Raw genomic sequence first — 24,414 nt, 5'->3', positions numbered from 1 at the left:
AAATCTTTCTCCTTTCTCCTACTCCACCTGTTTTACTGTTTTCCAAGGTTAATTTCTCTGGCTTACTTCTTTCCCTGAGAAAGAACGTAAGAACCAAAAGGAACAAAATCAAAATTAAACTTGAAAGTCCCAGCCAGGTATAGTGACACACACCTGTATGCTCAACACCTGGGACGAAAGCTGGTGTGGGGTATGTATTGAGAGCCTGGCTAAAAAGCAAACAAAATAGCAACAACATTCTACATATGTGAAAATCCATTTGGTGTTGGAGTAGCATCACATAGATGACTTACATCGACATCCTTATATGCTTAGATCACTAGGAAACCACTCCCACTTAGTGTGGTTTGACTATGGAAGATGCTGGAAAACAATGGCCTTTCTCACACAGTCCTCCTCATTTCATCCAAAACACAGAAACAACTGAGCGACAAACAACTTTCTCAAAGCCTCCAGGAACTAGCGCCACCTTAGATTCAATGGGAAGGTAACCGAAAACCTATAGTGGATGCTTCGGGGCTCTCAGTTAAGAAAGGCTCTCCCATCTCAAGATTAGTCTACGGCATATGCCTATGGACTGCAATGAATGACCACATAATTGAAAGTGCTCAAAAGCATGAGAATATGCCCTGCCTCCACTCCCGAAACTAACACTCAGACAGAATAAGGCCACAAAATCTGTCAGTGGCAAGGCTGGTGTTTATATTCAACTCCAGGTACTTCCAAAAGTTGGATTTAAGTTCTTTCCACTGAGCAAAGTAGAATGAGGAAATACCTTCTAAATCCAGCTCAGCTGCCAAATTCTTATCTGACCATGAACAAGTAACTTGATCCCTCAGCTATAAATTAAGGGGCTGGCTTAGATGCCCTCAAAGATCCTTTCCAGCTCTAATGTTTGCTTCAAAAGCTTCCTTCTTCCTTTCAAGCACACTGAAAACCCCTTTAGTGTGGAAAACACCTCAGCAACTACCTGTCCAATTTATGTTCTGTCTTGTACCTCCTTTGTCTCCTGGCAAAATCCCCCGGGGATGTGTTCTTTGCATATAGCACCACTTCCTGAACCAAGAGAATAAGTTGCTACTTGTACCTTAAAACAGCAATTTCTAACAAAACTACTTCTGTCACCCTGTTCAATAGCTCTTTGCTTAAATAATCCTTTTAGATTAAAATGCCATCCATCTTTTTTTTCTTGTTTTGGATTTTACATGGACACTAACACAGAGAGAGAGAGCTATGTAGGTACCTGCCCAACAGATATCATTTCAGTTCTATAGAATATCAATGCCGTAAACATAAAGAAGCCCGGGTGCTGTCTTTGAACTGAAATGGACCAGTTGTGGTCAGACATGAACCCAGCACAGCTCTCCTAGCATCCTAGCAAACAGCACAGGCACACAGAGGGCGGGAGGGATACTGTATTATTTCCAATCATTCAGACTAAGGTCATCATGTCCTATATACGAAGCCAACTTTTGCACAAAGTCTTAAAAAAAAAGTGATGTCCCTGCTTTTATTCTCTTCTCATATTTTATGGGAAAATGCTAGATTAATCTATACTATTAGCAGAATCACTAATAAATCTTTTGAGCAAGGATTTACTTGTAGAGATCTGTCAACTAATGCATCACATTCGATCCTCTGATCCGGCTGACTAGAATGTGCCATCGGCACATCCTAATCCACACAGAGTCATCATGACTTCACCGTGTGCAGGAAACTTACCCTCTAAGAGTTTTAGAGGAGCTAAAATGATCACACTACAAAAGGTATGTTCTGCCTTATGAACCATGTTTGCAGTGGCAGCAGAAAAAGTAAATGCAAAGTTCCAGTGTGGCACAAGACAGTCAAGCTCCACAAGCCAGCTACTGTCCAAATGTTCAACCATTGTCTAATATTCTCCAAACTGTAGGGATCAGACTACTTACATATATTTACTCATTAATTTTTAAACACACATAACGTGAATGTCTACAGGAATTGCTTTAGATGTGACAACGAAAAAGACACAACAATGTCCCTCCCAGCCATGACATAATAACAGAAAGGTCAACTCTGTCATCCAGTTAGAAAGCTTCATAGACAACAAATACATGAATAAGCACACTGTGTAAAGATTTGTTTATAAAAACAGACAGCTGGTGTTTAGTTTGCCAAACTCCCAATCTAGCACATACACTTCAAGGTTATCTGATTTTGATTCTGTAACTGCAAGTTGAAGGCAATCAGAACTAATGAAAATAGTTGTCAAGAAACATGGAACTGGAGCTGGGAAGGTGGCTCAGTGGTAGAGCGCTTGCCTTGCATGCATGAGGCCCTGGGTTCAATTCCTCAGCACCACATAAGCAAAAAGAAAAAAGCCGGAAGTGGCGCTGTGGCTCAAGTGGTAGAGTGCTAGCTTTGAGCTGAAGAGCTGAGGGACAGCGCCCAAGCCCAGAGTTCAGGCCCCACAACCGGATCCGCCCTCCCCCCCCCAAAAAGAAACATGGAACTAATATCTGCTGGAAAGTTACCCCTTCATACCATTGGAAAAATTCATTCTGTATCTATCTGCACATTTCCAATTAAACATAACCATCCCATGTAAATTTCTAATGTTCTAGACTTCCCTTTTGATCTAGTTGTAACATGTACTTGGGTTCCTTCATTTAATTAATGGGTTAAATGAAAATTTTAACACGTTTAGTCTGTTACACAAGAGTCATCATGACTTCACGTTTTTTGGAAAGTTATCTTTTAACAGTTTTGGAGGTCGCATGGAGGTACTCTAAATAGAGCTGGATAAACTTCCCTGCCTAAAACGTACCTCATTTGGGCTAAATCCAGGCTCAAGTTCCCTTGGCTCCCACATGTGAATCAAAGAGGCCATCATAACTTGGCTCTGCTTTTCTAGTTTTAATCTTCCTCTCTAATAATTTCACGATTTTGTTTTGGTTACTATATAACTGGTTTGGCTAGGGATTTGGCTAAGATGACTAGGGGTTTAGTTTTCTGGTCTGACCATTTTTTTTGTGATCTCTGTAAGGGTATAAATGGCTTTATTGAGATGCATTCTCTGCTGGATAAGAGAAAACAGCAAGTCTAGTTTTTCAGTCTTTTTCTATTTGTCTATTATGTAACACATTTGAAATCATGAGAGGAATTAGAATACTACTCTGAGGAAGTTAATTGGAAGGTCTTAAGCAGAAGAATAATACAATCCGGTTTTTGTTTACTTTATTTATATTTAGACATTTTAAATCAGTCTAGCTGTCTTATGGCAAACAGACTGAAAGAGGGACAAAAGTAAAGAAGAAGCATGGTTAAGAGACTAGAATGGTACCCAGCTGATCTGGGAGGCTGGCAGGAATGGAGGTGAGCCTGAAGTTTTGTTGAGGACACATTAACATGATGTATAATTACACAGTGAAATGGAGGAGCCTAGGAGAAGGGTGGATATACACCTCAGAGGTGCTGAAAGACTGGAGAGAAATTTGTGTCTTCAACACAGAGCAATCCATAAGGTCTAGGATAAACGAGCTCCCTGGGGAGCTCATGTAAACAGAGAAGAGTCAGGCACCAAGCCCTGGGCTGGCTGATTTTAGAAGTGAGACAGAGAATGACAAAGTCCCAACCCTAGGACATGCCAGGTGGAGACGCCAGCAGAGACTGAGAAGGGCCAACTAGATGACGGGAAGAAATCCAGGCAAGCTGCTGTGATGGCCTGGGCCTGTGATTCTTCCCTCCCTGTAATCAGAAGGCTGAGGTAGGAAAATCTTGAGTTCCAGGACAGTGTGGGCTACCAAGCACCACACTGTCTCAAAAACAAAATAAAGTTAAGAAAGGTCAGTAGAGGAGATGAATTTTATCAAAGTATATTTTATAGATTTATGAAAATAACACAGTGAAGCCTCCTAAAACCCATTTATACTAACAAAAACTGAAACAGCAGCAACAACAACAAAAAACCCCAGAAGAATGAGGGGTTCTAGCAGCTAAGACTAGAATTGCATAGGCCTGTCTACTACAGAGGTGACAAAGAAGGGGAGCTGCGAGCTGGTAGCTCACAACTGTAATCCTAGCAACCCAGAAGGCTGCGATCTGAGGATCAAGGTCAAAGCCAGCCCAGGCAGACAATTCATAAGACTCTTAGCTTCAATTAATCAGAGGTGTGGCTCAAGTGGTAGAGTGCCAACCTTGAGTTAAAAAAAAAAAAAAAGAAGTCACGCAAGAGGGCAAACCATGTGTTCAAGCCTCAGTACTGGCACACACAAACACAAAAAGGGAGCCTGTCTGACTAAGCAACTTGTCTAGGAGAAGCTGGCCCATACTACTGACCAACTTTTCCCTGCTACTCTGTTTCCTGAGACTGTAGGACAAAGCCCATCATTTGTCATTTTACCTTAGGTATGTGATGTTATCTTAAGACAGAGAAGACCAGCCGGGCGCTGGTGGCTCACGCCTGTAATCCTAGCTACTCAGGAGGCTGAGATCTGAGGATGCGGTTCAAAGCCAGCCCGGGCAGGAGAGACCGTGAGACTCCTATCTCCAATAAACCACCAGAAAACCGGAAGTGGCGCTGTAGCTCAAGTGGTAGAGCGCTCGCCTTGAGCTGAAGAGCTGAGGGACAGCGCCCAGGCCCAGAGTTCAAACCCCACAGCCGACCAAAAAAAAAAAAAAAAAAGACAGAGAAGACCAAGTTTCCAGCCTTTACGGATTAAAAAAAAAACCTGAAAAACAAGACAAAAACAAAATATTCTACATAATATCTATTGTGAGACTGAAAAAAATTACTGTTACAAGGTTCACACCTATCACCCAGTCTCCTTTGTCTGTAAAGATGAGTTTTGTGGGTTTTATAAATCATGCTGGAAATAAAATAAAATAAAAATACAAAAATAAAATAAAAAAATACATCATGCTGGAGGTCAAGTGTCATTACCTATTAGAAACAGAAGCAAATTAGATATCTTTCGTGTTTTAACTCTGTTCCATCTATCAGGTAATTGGTTCCAAAAGCTTATGCTAAAATGTTTAATCAGAATGTTTTCTTGATTATTATAATAAAAATATTTTAATAGAAATAATAGTGTTTTAGAATATGCAAGTGCAACAGCTGGAAGCTGGGTTAGCAACTCTGAATGCAATCTTTACAGCAACTTAAATTGGCCATGTTTTAAACAAAAACAAAAGCATACACCTTACTTGAATTAGGTTTGTTCTTGTAAAGCAAACAGCTTTCTAAATAAATAAAACTGTTTTCTTCAGACATTTTCCCCTCAAGCTTATACATCTGCACATCAAACATGCAGGCACACATGGTCCAGGGCCCCCGCTGCTGGAGGTGAGATGGGGGCATGCCCAGAAGCACCACTATTAACCACAGGGCTAAGTTTCAAGATAGTGCCACAGGGGACTTGGACTCCTGCTGGAGACTACAAAGTTGTCAAAGGCATTCATTATAAGAATTAACCTGAGATTAAATTATATTTCAGAGGAAAACCAAACTTGAAAAATTATTGTTGGCATTAGTATCTGGAGCTCCAGATGAATTGGGCTCTGAAGCAAGCAAACAGACAACAGGACCCTATCTCTGAGAAAAGAGGAAGAACACAAGAAAATGAGAAAATGAGACAAGGGCTAGAGAAAGCCCATCTGGGACACGGTCCGTGGCAGAGAATGGTATAAACCAGGACTGGCATTAGTCAAACCAGATTTCAAGTGTTCAAGAAAGATGCTATCAAGTAGAAAGGCAAATAAAAACAAGCTAAAAGAACATTATATTGTCTTCATTTTTAAGCCCAGCCCTAAAGGGAAGAGAATTTCCATAGTTGAGTTGTAAGATGTTAATACAAATCAGTTCAGACCTCCTAAACTTGGCACAAATCATGTATTAACACATACTTCTCTGCTTCTATGGGCCTCAAACAAACCTCAAGCCAAATATCAGCTCCACAGCTTTGATAAAATCTCATGAAAAATGGCAGATTTTCAGCCCCCTGGGCTCTCTTGGCTTTGAAGGAGTCTTACAGCGTAGTTCCAAGTGAAGACAGGTGATGCTACAGAACATGGCTCAGTGCAACAGTGGCAGAGCAGCTGTGGAGGCCGGGAAGGAGCCCCAGAGTATGAGACAAGAGGACAAGCTGCAGCATGACACCGAGGCCAGCAGAGCCTCGACACACACGCTCCCCAAGCACGGGCGCCTGCAATGGCTCTGGACATCTCCTTTTTTTTGGGGGGGGGTCCAGTTGTGGGGCCTGAACTCTGGGCCTGGGCGCTGTCCCTCAGCTCTTCAGCTCAAAGCTAGCACTCTACCACTTGAGCCACAGCACCACTTCCGGCTTTTTTTCTTTTTGCTTATGTGGTGCTGAGGAATCGAACCCAGGGCCTCAGGCATGCAAGGCAAGCGCTCTACCGCTGAGCCACCTCCCCAGCCCTGGACATTTCCTTTCACAGCTTCCTGTCAAATCTCAGGTACAATGCTGAGACCGAAGGGGTCTTAAGAGACAGGCAGACATTTGTCAAGAAAGCTGTTTCTCACCACCAGCTATTATCATCAATCAGCCCCTCTTGCTCACGGTGATCTAAGTCTCCATTAGTTGAAACAAAACAAAACCCATTCTGGGCTGGAGGTGGGGCCAGTAGTGAAATGGACCCAGAGTGTCAGAAGTGACTAACACTAAGAGAGCACACATCATGAGCCAGGCACTAGAATATAATGGAGAAGCTGGGCCTGGTGGACAAGAGGAGAGTCTGAGGAAGACTGAGGGAGGAAGGAAAGCAGGAAAGAAGGAGGGAGGGGAGGGAGAAGAGAAGAGGGAAAATAATGAAACAAGACACTGATCAAGATGCAATGTACTCATAAACTGGGATGCTGAATTAAATCTTTTAGTATAACTACTTAAATATAATAAATTTTAGAAGGGTTTTTTCTTTTTTTTTTTTTTTGCTTTTTTGGGGGGAGGGGGACAGGGTCTAGCTATATAGACAGGCTAGTCTTGAACTTGCAATCCTTCTACCTCCTTAGGCAGGTACCAACCATATCCAGTTGCTCCAGGTGATTAATACCTTGGCATTAATATATCTAAGGTTAATTGATGAAAACAGAATGCAACTTTGTCATACAATACAGTTTCACATATGTAACAATATAAGTAAGCTAAAAGATGACACTTCCAAATCTTAATAGTAGATACAATGTTATGGGAATGTGGATGGTTTTATGTCCTTATGCTTTTGTAACACACAGAGAATAAGATGGATATATTCACATAATTTAAACAGTATATCTGAGAAAATAGGAGTGAATGAAAGAATGACACTGTCCAGAAAGAAATGTACTCATTATCTGACTTATGAAATGGTAACCCTTCTATATATCACCTTTATAAGAACAATAAAAAAATTCCGGCCAGGTACCAGTGGCTCACACCTATAATCTTAGCTACTCAGGAGGCTGAGATCTGAGGATCATGGTTCAAAGCCAGCCCCAGGCAGCAAAGTCCATGAGACTCTTATCTCCAATTAACTACCAGAAAACCAGAAGTGCACTGTCATTCAAAGTGATAGGGTGCAAGCTAGTCTTGAGCTTACGGAACCCAGGCCTAGAGGTCAAGCCCCACAACCAAGAGAAACAAAAATCCTCTTAGAATGATATTGGCATCCAACATTTGCCATGGTGAAACCAGTCTGTCCTGCTCCTTATGCTCCATATCAACTGCTCACCAAATCTACTTACAGCCTTAAACATCTTCCCCTTCTACACCATGCAAGTGCCTCCAGCAAGCAGGTAAAATGGGTTCACTGTAAGGTTTCAGACACCCTATTTCCACACACCAGGCTATGTTCTTAGCCTGCATCGCCCACTGATTCCACCTCGGACTGCTGGCTTGCACCTGCCCACCAGAGACTCACCTACTTTAATGTGGACAGTTAAGACCCAAGACACTGGCTGGGAGTAGGAAAAGATAAAAACATATCAAACAAGTCGTTATGTCGAAAAATGAACTTTACAACTTTGCGGGGCGGGGGGGAGGGGACCAGGTGGAGGGAGGTAGGGAAGGGATGGGAAGGGGAAATAAAGAGAAGGCAACAATGCTTGATAAGAAATGAACTCATTATCTTGGCCATGTAATTGTAACTCCTCTGTATGGTATTTTCACAATAAAATAAAATAAAAAATAAATTAAAAAAAACACATCAAGCAACCCTTAGAGGAAGATGGACTGCCATCTTCTCTGATATAAAGGTGAGACACACTGATTTTTGCGGAAACTGAGAGACAATTAGAGAACTCTGTCCCGTGGGAGCATTTCTTGTGATCTACACCTGTGAGTGAACACCTCTCAGACACCCTACTGGGCAGGTCAAGGGTAACAAGCCCTTCAGAAATGACTGCCTATTAGAGAGGACTTCTTGTCTTAAATTTCCCCAGAACCCAGAAAATACATGCTACTGAGGAAGAGTCCTAGCATGGGCCACGAGAGCACTACCATCCCTTCTTGAACTACCACAGCCTGTTTTGCTGTTGCAGATCAGATCCCATAATCCATTCTCCTTGCATTGCCTAAGCAAAATCTCCACAAGGCAGATCTGATCCTATCAGGGTCCTTGCTGACCCTTGCATCAAGAGTCCCTGTCCTCTACACCCACACCTGCCACAGACCCTTTTCAATGTGCCTTTTGCTCTGCTATCTCCCTGAGCTTGGCACACAGTGCTGGGTGAAAGGACTGAGCATCCTGTTCACTCTTGGAGCACCCCTCCTCTCTCTTCCTATAGTGGTTATGGTACTGAACTGAAATGATTTTCAACCCCCAGCAGTCCCAACAGTAATGCCTTATACACTGGAACACTGCCGCACACAGCGCAGCTCCTGACACACAGATGATGAAACAAAAAGTATTTACTAATCAATGAATTCAAGGGAAGATAGTACACTGAAAGGAATACAGAAGCAGGATCTTTTCTAGGGAAAAAGGAGGAAAAGACAACATTAAAACAACAACAACAACACAAAAGTTTTCTGTTTGAATGACCTTCATTTTACTAAAAATCAAAAGAAATATTACAAAGTATATCAATATCAGTTTGCTAAGATCACAGAGCTGTATCCTAAGGCAGACCATGTTTTTGGAAATATACACATAATTGAGCTACTTTCATAGCTGAAGTCTGACAGAGTTTACCTCCCCAAGTTCTGATCTAGGTCACCCACCTTTCTTCTCCCCTAATCGCAGACAAATAATCTGATGGCAATATGAAGTTCTCTTTGTCTGCTTAGGAGATTGCATTTCTCCTCTTTTCTTTCCTAACATAAACTAATTGATAAAGATGGAAAGCTTCTGGCACCAAAGATTTTGGGTTGTTGGTGCTAGAGGTGGAATTTGAGGCTTTGCAGATACCAGGCAAGGCAATGCTCTACCACTTGAGCTGTCTCTAGCCCAACAAAAGTCCTTAAGGACTAGGGTTGTGGCTCAGTGCTACAGCATGTGCCAGGCCTGGGACACACCCCCAGCACTCAGCAAGGGGCTGGAGTGGGGAGAGAAACTCTGAAGGAGGGAAAAATAAGATAGTCAACTAAGTATCACCACGGATTAATCACGTTTATCTCAACAAGTTCGTTTCATATGTAATTTGTTCTTAAAAGAAACAACCTACAGTGAGATAAGAAGAAGAATACGAGGTATCTCTTTTAGATTTAGACTTAAAATCAATAACGGATAAGTTCTAAAATACTTGGGAAAAAACAAGTATATATCTGAAGAATAAATAATAATTTTAATGCTCTTTTGCTGTTGTTGTCAGTTGTAGGGCTTCAGCTCAGGGCCAAGGCACTGTCCCTGAGCCTCTCTGTGCTCAAGGCTATTGCTCTACCACTTGAGCCACAGCACCCCTTCTGGTTTTGAGTGATTAACTGGAAATAGTTTCACGGGGACTTTCCTGCTCGGGTTGGCTTCGAACTACAATCCTCAGATCTTAGCCTCCTGAGTAGCTAGGATTACGGGAGTGAGCCACCGGTGCCCAGCTTAATGTCCATTTTCAACATGCTACCAAATGGCTTCCCATAATATAATGTTTAGCTACATTGGTTCCAGGAAGCAAAGTCCTCCTGCAAGCAAGTCTGTTATGACTACCCCATACCACATGGAAACCGAAGAAATAAAATATCAATGCAATCAATCAAAAATACACTATTTTCATCTGACCTACTTTACTGTAATTCCTACTTGGTTTCTTACCGGAATGTAATAGATGCCCATCTTGGGAGTTTCATTGGCAGTAAGAAGCATTCCTAAAAACAAACACAATGAAAACAGTAAACAGATAGGAAGAAGAAAAGCACTCTTTCTGTTTTACATGTTGCAATGTTTGAGTTGCTCAGCAGTCAGTAACCAGAAGAGCTGAGTCTGGAGGCGGGGGTCTCTGGAGCCCCATCTTGGGGTTTAGTCCCTGGCTCTCTAGATGAGTCTTCAGTCATGGAAACAGCAATCTCCCATTGAGTTGGATGTGAAACACCCAGGCTGCACTGATCTTTGTGAAGTTTGAGAAAGTTTAGCTTGGAAACAAACTTATGGACAGATGTAGTTTGTGGGAACTATCTTATCAGACTAATCATGAGGAAGTTAAGAAGAAAGTCTTCCTTCTTTGGAACAGGAATCAAAGAACCAAGATAAAGTGTTTCCCATAAAATGTCAAGGCAAATTCCAAATATTTGCACCTGACTAGGAAAAGAAAAGATACAGGAGAATCCATGTGGATTCAGTTCCACATGGAACTGAACAGCCTTGTAATATTATATGACCATTCCTTCCTGAGAATGAACCAACAGAGCAGTTAGTCTCCACAGAGTGGGCACTGTAAGAATTTTCTGACTTGCAATAAAAGATTCCCTATGTTCTCAGTAACAACAGCAACCTAGAATCTTTTCAAAAATTAGCATACATAGTTGTACAAGGGAGAAGGTGCATTTGGACATTTCCTCATATGTATACAATGGATTCCGATCAATTTCACCCCTCTATCACTCTCTCTTCCTCTTCCCTATTCCTAAACAATTGCAACAGGTTTCCTTGCTCTATTTTCATACATGCAAACAAACTAGAGAGCTATTATTCTTTAATGCTTAACTCTTCAATCTCAGAGTATTACAGGTCTCAGTGTTGGTCTCTTTCTCTGCCTCTTTTATAACAAACTCCTTCCCCCAAGTTTTCGGAAGCAACTCCAATGTTGGTGACAAGATGCTGATGTTCTGTCAGGTTTCTAGTGGCTTCTGTTCCGGACAGCTGCCTTCAAAGTAAACTAGAATCAGAGAGTTGGGACATGGATCAAGTGGTAGAGTGACTTTCTAGCAAGCCCAAGATACAAGCTCAAACAACCCCAGGACTGCCCAAAACTGAAATCAGCAAACATCTGATCATTTATAATATGCTGAGCATTTGCAAATATTTCTTTAGAGGACATGCAACAAACTCTAAACCAGTATCATGGTAAAGTGCCTGCTTAGCAAGCACAAGGCCCTGAGTTCAAATCCCAGTGCTGTACCCCTCCTCCAAATGAATGAATAATAGAAGAACTAATATAATCTCTGTTTTAATGATTATAAGACTAATTTTCAAACGGACTGATGCCTTAGTAATGAGCAAGGGGAAGTGATTACAGTTAAATTCAGACTCAAGAACTCTTATTTCTAGAGACTTTCACATATCAACAAAATGGTATACAAATTAAGAAGAATTCAAGAAGATCATCTTTAGATGATCAGATTACATAATCATAAACATACCAAATGATAAGGACTATGATTTGATTCTGACTTTTAAAAGTATTTTTTGCTATCCTTCCTTTTGTTAATACAAAAGCCTGTAAAAAAAAAAAAAGGTGGTATTTGCAAAAGTAAAATGCCAATGAATGAGATCCATTAGCATTGTTGCTCGTAACTCAAAAGTATAAGCTAATCCTGACCTGACATCAGCAAATCACTAAAAAACTCATCTACATACCATAAAATCATCCCAAAACACTTAATAAAGTCTGGAAATGCAAGAAGATGTGTCCAAATTAAACAGAAATAAAAATCAGAGCCATTTTTTCATAGCAGTATGTAGCCTCTGCAAAATCTTTCACCTCAGCCCTTTTTCCGGCCTGGAAAGACATTGTTTAAATGATTACTTGGTATTTGAGGTCATGGTGACCAAAAACACCTTATAACTGAACTTCAGTCTCTCCTGACAGTACTGCTGACACATCTCCAAGTGCCTCAGTCCTGGTTACAGGAGTAATGAGTGGTAACATTAAAACCACCAAGAATCCAGCAAAGACATACCTGAGCCTGTCCTCTCTAAGTCAATGCCAAACACTGAACAGCGAGCTTTCCACAAGAAAACATAGCCAGGCCTTCCAACACACTATAAACATCACTCTAATCTACGTACACAAAGAGTAAGACAGTTTCCTATAATGTAGCATGATCTCAATTGTATTGTCAATAACCAATAAGGCCAGCTACTAAACGGAAGTGGCTCAGGTCAGGACTGAAACCATAAACAACTTCACAAACCCCAATGCGATAAAGTATCCAAGTAGAAACAGAAGAAGTACAAGTTTCTAAGGAGAAATAACAACAAGGAATGAGGAAGAGCACTGGGAAGAGATGAGCAGGGTAGGAGCGCTGTGCCGGGCACTGTACACCCTTAGCACGTTCAGCGACTTGCTCACAGCTGCGAGGCAGAGTAAAGGTATTCTACAGACTCCAAACCAATAAACTATGAGACTCTAACAACTGAGATAAAATAAAAAAGCTTTCCTGCACTACCAAATGAACTGGTAAATAAGGGCTAAAAACACACAACAAAAGAAGAAATCTCTCCATCTACATGTAACATTGGTTTTATCTTCTTTCCAGCTTTTCTTTTTCCAACATATCAAACTCAGCAGCAAAAGGTAATTATGGGGCTGGGAAGGTGGCTCAGTGGTAGAGCGCTTGCCTTGCATGCCTGAGGCCCTGGGTTCGATTCCTCAGCACCACATAAGCAAAAAGAAAAAAAGCCGGAAGTGGCGCTGTGGCTCAGGTGGTAGAGCGCTAGCCTTGAGCTGAAGAGCTGAGGGACAGCGCCCAGGCCCAGAGTTCAGGCCCCACGACCGGACCCAAAAACAAAAAACAAAACAAAACAAAAGGTAACTATGGATAGTGTTGAGTACATTTTTTTTTAAGCAGGTCATCAAGTCTGAGTACAATTTAAAATAAAACACATGAGCACAGGACGAATTCAGTTAAGAACTTCTCTGATGAGAATAGTACTTGTGAAGAGACTAGCATTAGGAATATTTTTTTCCTTTGAACTTCTGTTAATGTTGTGGCTTACTATTCCCACAACAGAAACATGGCTTGTGTGTGTGTACGGGTCATCAAGCTTAAATTCAGGGCCTGGGCACTTGCCTCGAACTTTTGTGCTCAAAGGCTAATGCCCTGTAATTTGCACCACAGTTCCACTGCCTGTTTTTGTTTGTTTGTTTTGGGGTGGGTGGTTAAATGGAGATGATAGTCTCAAGGACTTTCCTGCCCAGGCTAGCTTCAAACTACAACCTTCAGACCTAAGCCTCTTGAGCAGCTAGGATCACAGGTCTGAGCCATCAGCACTCAGAGAAACATAACTTTTAAAGGGAAAAAAATATGAGCATCCCAAGTAAAGGAGCACATGCTGGGATGAGCCAGTCCTCCTTGGCACAGTGTACAGCACGCTGCATGGGTCATAACACAGTGACAGAGATGTGATAAATCAACGCCTCCCAGAAATGTGCACATCAGTACTCGGGTGGGTGAGTTTCAAGAGAAAGGACTCATTGAGGGCTCTAGGGCACTCCCACTCACAGAGAACTCCCAGTTACCAGGCTGAGATGCAGAAATTGAGGGACACTTAGGAATCTGCGCAGCCATTCAACTCTGATCACTTTCCTAGTAACAGTTACTGCCTTGTACAGCTCAGGGCAGACACACTGTGAGAAGAGAAGGCCAGGGACAGGGGGAACACGCCTGGCCCACATATAGCTTGTGACTGAAGTAAAGCATGTGAATTTACAAGCCAGGCACCAAGGATGTCTGTAAATCATCTCAGTTTTCTCTGTAGTTAGAGGATGCTGAGAGAGACTAAAGTTGTTCTGCATGTCATAGCATAGGCAGTCTCCAACAGCCTTGGAAAGTGGATGAGAAAACTGAGGAAAGGGATGGAGAAAGGGGCATAATTAAGCCTGAAGTAAGCCTTGAGTCCAAAGCCCATCTCTGTTGTTTCTACCGCCGGCTGGTTCTGGAACCACTGACCCTGCATGCATAGGGCTAAATGGGACTGTGGCACATGGAAGCTTTATCAGCTTCCTGTGCCGTAAGGCTGGTATACACCTGTCACTGAGCCATGCTGACTCTTCAAGTGCCCTGACCTGCAGAGCAGGGGCTGGGCATGTGAAGGCTGCACAAAGGGGCTGAGCAATTAGCAAGAGCAGACCCATAAAATGAGCCAGGAAGGAATCAGTTCTCAATATTCTGAGCAGGCTTGCTATTAGAAAAACATTACAAAACAACTGTGATGATTAGGCTTTAATTGATCCAAAATGAGCAAGTGAGCAGATAAAGGAGGTTTTAGCTTTTCTAAAATATGATTAAGCACTTAGTGATTAAGCCCAAAACACAGTGGAAAGAGAAAGGTGTGGCAAAGCAAGGGAAGAGCAAAGCCTATGGAGCTACCACACCTGGCAGGGCCATGGAGAAGGCCCAGGCTCGCACCTCCGTGGCAGCACCAAGGTGGCACCTTGGCTACCTCAACTGTATCACCACTTCGTGGAATAAATACTAGGCAGGCTTGGGTACAGCTGACCACTTTGTATAAATTATCTGACAGCAAGGTGTGCCTGTCTGAAATGCCACTCCTAAAAGAGTTCCTTTCTAGAACACTCTACTTCATAATAGACCCTTATCAAAACAAACCAAACATACCCTCACCAACTGGGGGAAAACTGGCTGTGAAGAAATCTCATATACAGAGTCCAGCAGCCTGGCATTATTCTTACCTGAAATGTTTAGCTTCAACTTAATTAAGTTATACCTACTATTTTCCATCAACTGCCAAGCTGACAAGCTGAAGGACACCGTGAGGAGCAGTCACACATACGCAGGAGAGGGACTTGCTACAAGGTCACTGGCCTGATCCTGGACATCATTATCATATGGGAGGAGGGAAGGAGGGGTGAGGATGTGGAAGTCAGCACTCCTACTCCAACCTGAGCTCCTGCTTCACCACCCCTCTGCGACCCAGACCCCATTTCAGGCCCTTTCCATACCCCAGCTAGCACCACAGCATCCTGAACCATCCATCCAAGATCTGACTTCATGCCTCCTCAGCATGAGAGTTTTGGACTTTCACAAACAATGCTGTCTCTAGTGGCTTTCCTCCCAGTCACTCTCCTCCTTACGCCGCTCTAGTGGCAGGTAACTAAAAAGAACCCTTTTCAGGAAGGCTTTAAAAATTTTTTTTATTGTTATCATTAAGGTGTTATACAGAGGGGCTATCATTTCATAAGTCAGATATTGAGTACAATTCTTTTTGTAGACAATGTTAACCCTTCCTTTACTTTCCCCCAGTTTCCTCTTCCCATCCCTGCCTACAAGTTACATGTCATTTTCCACATAGTATATACTGAATGACTGCACTTGTTCACCAGGAAGGTTCTTTTGTTGACAGTACTAGAAATTGAACTTAGGGCCTTGTGCTTGCAAGGCCGGCACTTTACCACTTGAGTCATGCTTCCAGCCCCCACTCAAAGAAAGTTGTAAGCTATGAGCTCATGCCTATAATCCTAGCTACTCAAGAGACTGAGATCTGAGGACAGAGGTTTGAAGTCAGTCTGGACAGGAAAGTCCACGAGACTCTTATCTCCAGTTAACCATCAAAAAAGCCAGACGTGAGACGATGGATCAGGTGGTAAAGTGCTAGAGGCAGTGACAGTGCCTAGATCCTCAGTTCAGAGCCCCAGGACCAACACCAGAAAAAGAGAAGGTTCAAATTAAGTTACTGCCATACACAGCCAGGTAACCAACTCTGATAAATTACTCAACTGCTCTGATTTCCTAAGAAGAAAAAGGACAGAAAAGGAACCAAAAACAAAGAAACAAAAAGAAAACCCTTGGGCCACTGACTACACAGGGTTACAAAAAGACAAATGAAGACAGGTGCTGGTAGCTCATGCCTGTAATCTTAGCTACTAAGGAGGCTGAGACAGGATTGTAGTTCAAAGCTAGCTTGGGCAGGGAAGTTCACGAGACTTTTATGTTCAATTATCCACCAAAAAAAGCCATATGTAGAGCTGTAGCTCAGGTTGTAGGGTATAGCCTTGAGCCAAAAAAAAGAAAAGACACAGCTCAGGGACAGTGCCCACGCCGTTCAAGCCCCAGATCAGCGCACGCACATGCACACACACAAAAGACAAATGATAAATTCACACTGTAACACTCAGATTAACAACATAGCATTAAGTAAGTCTCAGTTCTCCTGACCTCAAGTGCTATATGCTTAACACTTCTGAGTAAGCCCCCTCTAACCTCCAAACACACTATCTCCTAACCAAGGTTATTCTGTTTATTTCCAGGTTTCTCCACTGGCTCCTTCTCTATCTCCCTCTAAATGAACCTGCTCCTGCACTCTGCCCTTCCTGCTCCCCACAATTCCCTTTGGTGATCTCATTCTCTCTTACTTATCCTGAGATAATCTCTATTTACCTATCTTAACACTTTCTTCTGCACATGGCTTACCTCAAGACCACATGTACCACAATGCACCAGACAGCTCCCAGGGGGAGGCTCTGCGGTAAACACTGGGCATGCTGCAGCAGTTACCTGGGAACCATGTCAGGACATTTTTCCAGCCCTTACCCTGTACCCTGAAAAGGCCAAGGACTTAGTACTTAAGACATCTCCCCAGGTTGGAGACTTAGCTAGCTACCGCTACTAACCTATCACCTCCAAATACTAAAACAGAAAACCGCCAGCTTTCTCTCCATGCCTACTCTACTACTTGTGTTCCATATCCCAACTTGGAATAACACTTCCCTCATCATTTTACTTCCAAACCAATCCACTCTTTGCACATGTGAGTTTTTGACAAGAGTCTAAGGCCACACAGACAGATACAACCTTCCCAGACCTCTATCACAAGCTAGCCCCACCCACCTTCCCACCTCAGCTCCCTCAGAGCCACCACAGCTTCTAGCTTTCCCAAAGCTCTTGTCTCTGTGGATCACATCACCCAACTCCATCTAACATAACCTCATTCAAAGCTCCAAACACAAGGCAGGGAAATCCTCCATGTTCCCGTCTCAGCACCCTGATTAAAGCACTCCTCTCATGCCGCACTGCCACCTGCATGTACAAGACATGACTCTCCCATCCCTCACATAAGTGCTGGGATGTGTCTGTCCTCAGAGCACACTGAACAGCAGGAACTGCTATTGTTCTCCTACACCTTCAAATTCTTCAGCTTCGCTCTGAATGTATTGTTAGTTAGAAACCATGGTGAGATTTGAAAGCATGTTGCATAGACCATGGCACAGCCCAGGGCTTCATGAGCCATCTGTGTATTATCAAGCAAGTCCAGCCTCCTCCAAGCCCACAGCTTCTATTTCCACACACTGTTACTAAGCATATAAAGGAGCTGAAGCACACACCAGAATAGCATCTCACTTGCCGCCTACCCAGACATTGTTACTACTTTCTACTAATAGCGAGGCAGCCTGAGGACTGACTGAGTCACTCTGAGTGCCTTTTTCTGAATCATCCACACCACTTCCTGTTCTTTATCCTCCCAGGTACATAAACTAGCCAAGAATTGTCCTGACCAAGTCAAAATCTATCTTAAGAAGTCAAATTACTTTAAAATCCCAAAATATATGGTGGACATTTATCTCATAAACAATCATTTGCTCCTATTGCATACCTGAGTTGGGATAGAGGCATACATCATTAAGGTCATGCTCTGGCTCCAAAGAAGTAAATATTTTCCCCTAAAATAGTAAGCAGAAATAAACTATTAGCATAAAGACAGACTGCTTTTAGAAATGTCTTATAAATAAACTGGAGATGTAAGTCAGTTACCTACTGCTACATTAAAAATAAAATAGCTGGGCTGGGAATTTGGCTTAGTGGTAGAGTACTTGCCTTGCATGCATGAAGCCTGGGTTCGAGTCCTTAGCACCACATACACAGAAAAAGCTGGAAGTGGTGCTGTGGTCTCAGGTGACAGAGTGCTAGCCCTGAACAAAAGAAGCTCAGAGACAGTGCCCAGACCCTGAGTTCAAGCGAAAACAAACAAAAAAAATTAGCTGGGAAAAAATACCCAATAAATAACTAACTGAAAGAACTTATATATTTAAAAAACTCAGATAATTTGTCTTAGCAAGTTATCAAATATTTTCCCTTGAGAGGTGAAGAAACTAAGGGCCCAAGAACAAGAGGTAACTAATAAAAAAATTAAAAAAGCAAAAAAGACAAAAACCAGGTTAAAAAAAACCCCTCAGTTTTAAAGGTAATGGCTACATGGCGCAAAAGGATAAAGTTAAAACAAGCTGTAAATCAGCAATAAAATGTGCATAACCTGTGACTTATAAGGATTTAACTTAACTCAAATGAACTGAGAAGAAAAGATGGCCGACATGGTAAACATGGACACCTGCCACACGTATAGCAGGATCAACACAGTGGCTATGAAAGAGCTGAGGATGTGGCTCAGTGGCTTAGTACCTGCCAAGCCTCAGCAAGGCCCTGTGTTCAAGTCCTAGCAATTTTCTCTCTCTCTCTCTCTCTCTCTCTCTCTCTCTCACACACACACACACACACACACACACACACACACACACAAAGACAGAAAATAAGGTGGGTGTGGAGAAAGATGACAAGATAAAAACAAGGAAAGTGGGGCTGGGAAGGTGGCTCAGTGGTAGAGCGCTTGCCTTGCACGCATGAGGCCCTGGGTTCGATTCCTCAGCACCACATAAGTAAAAAAGAAAAAAGCCGGAAGTGGCACTGTGGCTCAAGTGGTAGAGCGCTAGCCTTGAGCTAAAGAGCTGAGGGACAGCACCCAGGCCCAGAGTTCAGGCCCCACGACCGGACCCAAAAAACAAAACAGAACAAAAACAAGGAAAAAAAAAAAAAAAAAACCCAAGCCATCTAGATGTTGGGCAAGAGGAAGTATTTTGTCATAAGAAAAACAAAATAGCAAAATATAATTCATTGTGACAATTATAGCTTGATGATTTCAAGCAGACCTGCAGACAAGTCCTGCCAGCTCTTGCAGTAATAAGTCAGTATTAGAGGCTGATATCAGGACAGGCGAGCTCCCAGTGGAGAGGGGAGAAGAGCTAGAGCTCAGGCAGCAGCTCAGTCATGCTGCATACAAAACAGCAGCCAAGGTCTATTCAACATAGAGAAACTCAGGCAGCTACCTCCCTTCTCAAGTTTCACAGAAACAAGAAGTAGGAAAAAGGAAAAGGAAGGAAGAAGAAAGGCAACTATAACAGCAAGGAACAAGAGAAAGCAATTCTGTAACTTCATTATGGTCCTTATTATAGAAAACACAGCCATTAAAAGATACGAACGTATGTATCCAAACTGATTGCAGCATTACCATTAGATACGCTAAATTCTTCTTACCAGTATTTTATATACGTTTGTGTGTGTGTATAAAATTTATTTATTTATTTTTTGTCGGTTGTGGGGCCTGTACTCTGGGTCTGGGCACTGTCCCTCAGCTCTTCAGCTCATGTCTAGAGCTCTACCACTTGAGCCACAGCGCCACTTCCGGCTTTTTTTCTGCTTATGTGGTGCTGAGGAATCAAACCCAGGGCCTCATGCATGCAAGGCAAGCACTTTACCACTGAGTCCCCTTTATAAATTTTAAATAATAAAAATATATGGAGAATGGAGGAAGGGGTGACACTGCTCAAAAGAAATGTACTCAAGCTAGGTGCCAGTGGCTCATGCCTGTAATCCTGGCTACTCAAGAGGCTGAGATCTGAGGATCATGGTTCAAAGCCAGCCCGGGCAAGAAAATCCTTGAGACTCTTATCTCCAATAAACCAACAGAAAACCTTCCAGAAGTAGTACTGTGGCTCAAGTGGTAGAGCACTTGCCTTGAGTTGAGGAGCTGAGGAACAGTACCCAGACCCAGAGTTCAAGACCCATGACCGATTAAAAAAAAAGAAAAAGAGAAAAAAGTACTCATTATCTGACTTAAGAAATGGCAGCCCCTGTGTATATCACCTTAACAGCAACAATAAATAATTTAAATATATATATATATATATACACACACGCACTTACATTATTGAAAGTAAACATAAATTAGTCCAGACTGCCAGAAAATGAGCAGGAAAATCCTTGTGTAAGAAACCCTGAATCTTTTGAGAGAGCCCTCAAAACCTTCAAACGCCAGCCTCATAAAGCAGCTAGCAAAGTCAATTCCTGGGCAATCATTAGGGGTAATTCTTCCAAGGATCATTTAAAAGCAGCTGTCCCTGAGAACCGCCAAGGTCTTATCTGTCTCACAGTCAGTGAGAGTTTTCATGAGCTACTAGTTCTTTCCATAGCAGACATCCTAGTTTCAAGCCTTTTCCGATAGTTCTGGAGCTAAAGGGAAAAATTTCAAAGTAATGCTGGCAAGGCAGAAGTGACTACATGTGTCTGGGCCATGACAGAGCTGCCCCGGTTTGTGCCCTGATCATAGCAGGCCAATAACAGACCAGCACCAGCTATCAAGTGACACTGAAGTCTCTAGGCCTTCTAGCCACTTTCATCTCAGACACAAAGGTTTTAAGTGACACTTTGAAAAAAAGCAAAAAGAAAACTTATAGGTATGAAAATTCACAATTATTTTATTAATTGGAAATAAAATTTTTTTAATATTCTAAGCTTCTAATTAAATATGAAAGGCCAAAGGTGAACTAAAACTAGCAAAATGAGATTTTTGTTATATTTTAAATGACAGACTTGAGGGAACATCAAAATACTCTTAGTTCTACTTTCAAGAAAAATATTTTGAGATTATTATAACGATGTTCTCTCTAAAATCCACTTGTTTGAGAGGAAAAGGTTTGAAACTGGGATGTCTGATATGGAAAGAACTAGTAGCTCATGAAAAGTCTCACAGACTGTGAGACACATAAGACCCTGGCAGTTCTCAGGGACAGCTGCTTTCAAACTATAGTTTTCTTTTCAAACTCAGCATCTAACATGCAGGCCAGTATTAGCAAATTAGGAAAACTTCTTAACAGGAAGAGGATCATGACTACTTCAAATACTTAACTGACTTCCTGCCAAGCTCTCAAATGGATACTCAGTATCCGAGCTATGCATATAAGTATGTATGTCACAGATGTTGACACAGTATTTCTTTTTTGTCAGTAGTGGGGCCTGAACTCTGGGCCTGGGAACTTCCCTGCACTCTTCAGCTCAAGGCTAGTGCCCTACCGCTTGAGCCACAGTGTCACCTCTGGCTTTTCTGCTGATGTGGTGCTGAGGAATGGAACCCAGGGCCTCAGGCATGCGAGGCGAGCGCTCCACCACTGAGCCGCCGTCCCAGGCACAACATAGTACCCTTCAAGATCCCATATAACCCCAGAAAGGGCAATATCAAGACAAGGTACATGTGGAACAAATGCAAATAAAAAAGAAAAAAATACATACTGAGTTCTTATTCCACATTTTGATAATTCGGGAGTCTGCAGACAAAATCAAATCTAGTGAGTCCTGGAAATGAATTGACTTAATGGGCAGCCCATATTGGTGATCCTTAACCAGCAATGGCTTATCAGACCGAAGATCATAAAGTAAAACCTAAAAAACAAAAAAAGTTACTTTTATTTAAACAAATACCTTAACAAGAAACCATTAAAAGAAAAATGGCTGCAGTTGTGCCAGTAACTGCATGGGCACAGGGAAACCCTGACTCAGGTGCTGATGTTCTAGAGTCAGCCATGCCCTAGAAAGCTATTCAACTATTCTTAGAATACAGTTTCATGAATTCAACTCAGAAATTGTTTAAGCACACCAAGGTTAGGAACTATGGATTCATACTAAGAAAGGGAAAGTCCGTAAGAACTTGACTATTTATTTATTTATTGCTCATCCTGGGATTTGAACTCAGGGCCTGGGTACTGTCCCTCAGCCTCTTTGTGCTCAATGCTCAAGGCTAGCAACAATACCACTTGAACCACAGGACCACTTCTGGCTTGAGTAGTTTACTGGAGATAAAAGTTTCACAGGGACTTTTCTGCCTAGGCTGGCTTCTAACTATGATCCTCAGATCTTAGTCTCCTGAGTAGCTAGGATTACACACATGAGCATGGCTCTATTATTTCATAAATACACACAGAGGGCCTACTAGGTACCAGGCATTGTCCTGGCAACCAGTTATCAATGGGAAGGAAGGGCCCCTGAGATTCAGTCCTGGCAGGCATGGGACGGGCATGCTGGGAAGGCTGTGGCATGTGGGGAAAAGGGCATCTCTTCTGACCCTGGTCATGAGGCAAGGGAGCTTGGAAAGCTAGGACTGAGTCCCAGGAGACAAGATGACACAGGTAGGTCTACTCAGGCAGCCCTCAGACTCTTGTGGGCTTAGGGCAAACTTACAAGGATGTGAGCTTTGTGTAGGAAAGAAGGGAAGAAAGACTCCCAGACTAGCACTTAGCTAACGCAGTTCTGCTGACCACTCATGCCTGGGATGCAGTTACAATGCTTATGTGGGTAAAGGTGCCTCGTACACACAAATCTTGTCTGCAGGAACTCTCAGAGCTTTCAATATACATTTAATAAACACACTGAACCTCTAAGAGGAGGAACCTGGCAGAATTCTAAACTGTCTTGAAAACACAATTCTGTTCTGTACACTCTGGAAAATGCTGTTCTACAAGCCTATTTAGAGAATACCTGACAGGAGGGTCAAGAGTCTGAACCCAGCTGGGCCCTAGTGGCTCATGTCTGTAATCCTACCTACTCAGGAAACTGAGATCTGAGGACAGTGGTTCAATGCCATCCCAAGGCAGGAAAGTCTATAAGACACTTATCTCCAATAAATGACAAAAAAAAAAAGATGGTACTGGAGCTATGGCTCAAAAGGCAGAGTGCTAGCTGTGAACAAAAAAGTTCAAGGACATCACCCAGACCCTAAGTTCAAGCCCCAGGACAGGCCCCAAAGGTGGGGGAAAAAAATTCTGAACTCAGCCTAGGCAATGTAGTGAGTTCTAGGCCAGGCTAGGTTACATAGTAAGACTCTGTCTCAAAAAAAAAAAAAAAAAGGGGTGTCTAAGGATTCCCCATGGTAGCTATATTTCCTTGATGCCTCAGCCCAAGCACTGAGGCATAGAAGTCCCCAGCTTTCTGGACCACCCTCTGCATTCTGGCCCAAAGAGGTGCTCCTCACTTTCTCTTCATACTCATTTCCCAAGCTTGCCTCTAAACTGTGATCAGGTGTTCAGCTTCAACATTTACCTGCCCCGTGGACGTCCCAACAGCCATAGTCAAAGCGCCATTAAATTTCAAAGCGGAGATGGTCGGCAAGCTGCTTATCCTGAAAGGCAAAACATCCCTGCTTCATGATTCTACTGCCAAACTCTTCATAGAAACAAGTTTATCACCGACCTTTCCTTCCACTCTCACAGGGAAAATCCTATTTCTAGCTTTTTGTTTAGAGGGAAATTACATACAAATACTTACAACTGAAATAAAAAACATACCTCACATATAAATGAAATCTACCTTTATCTTTTATTTTAATGAGGCCAGGATTCGGTATTTTTAGAAACATCCCATTTTTACTTTAGGAAAATAATGTTATTTTTTGGACATAAGGGTATTTATTTACATTTTAAAACTATCCAGCTAGTGCTGAGTATAGTGATATATGTCTGTAATCCCACATACTTTCAAAGATATGATAGGATTATGGGCTGAGGCCAGCCTAGACAAAAATGTTAGTGAGCCTATCTCAGAAAGGGCAGGGTGAGACAGCAAACACCTATAATCCAGCTTGTGGGAGGCAGAGATAGGAGAACCACCATCTGAGGATGGCCCAAGTTTAGTCACAAGATCTTACCTAGAAAACTAAAAGCAAGTGGAGAGTTAGTTCAAGTGGTAGAGCACTTGCCAGCAAGCCAGAGGACCTGAGTTCAGGCCCTAATCCAGCCATAAAGCAAATAGAAAATGAACCAACTGAAACAAAGGACTACTCAAATGAACCCTAGGACCTCTAAAGTACCAAACACGGAATGCAGGATATGGCCACAGTTCTAGAATATGCCTCAAATCCATCAGCCAGCATATGAGTACCAATTCAAAAACCCACGGTGGAGAGAGAGGGAAAGACCAGCTAAAGCCAGAGTGGACACGTCCTGCTTTCAGCATTTAA

General features: G+C 42.5%; 1 protein-coding gene across 1 annotated transcript in view; it reads right to left on the bottom strand.

Annotated features, from left to right (window-relative positions):
- The window catches only part of Nol10 (nucleolar protein 10), an 87,866-nt gene that overhangs the window by 45,625 nt on the left and 17,827 nt on the right, over positions 1-24,414 (bottom strand). The window contains exons 9-12 of the mRNA XM_013013796.1: positions 23,499-23,577; positions 21,696-21,845; positions 17,953-18,019; positions 10,216-10,268 (exon numbers count right to left, since the gene is read on the bottom strand). Of these exons, the coding sequence (XP_012869250.1) occupies positions 10,216-10,268; positions 17,953-18,019; positions 21,696-21,845; positions 23,499-23,577 (349 nt within the window). The remainder of the gene's footprint in view (positions 1-10,215; positions 10,269-17,952; positions 18,020-21,695; positions 21,846-23,498; positions 23,578-24,414) is intronic.

This window comes from Dipodomys ordii, unplaced genomic scaffold (assembly GCF_000151885.1).
Source record: "Dipodomys ordii isolate 6190 unplaced genomic scaffold, Dord_2.0 Scaffold20, whole genome shotgun sequence".
Classification (NCBI taxonomy): domain Eukaryota; kingdom Metazoa; phylum Chordata; class Mammalia; order Rodentia; family Heteromyidae; genus Dipodomys; species Dipodomys ordii.
Note: the sequence above shows the minus strand (reverse complement) of the source record. Positions and strands in the feature narration are given on the sequence as shown.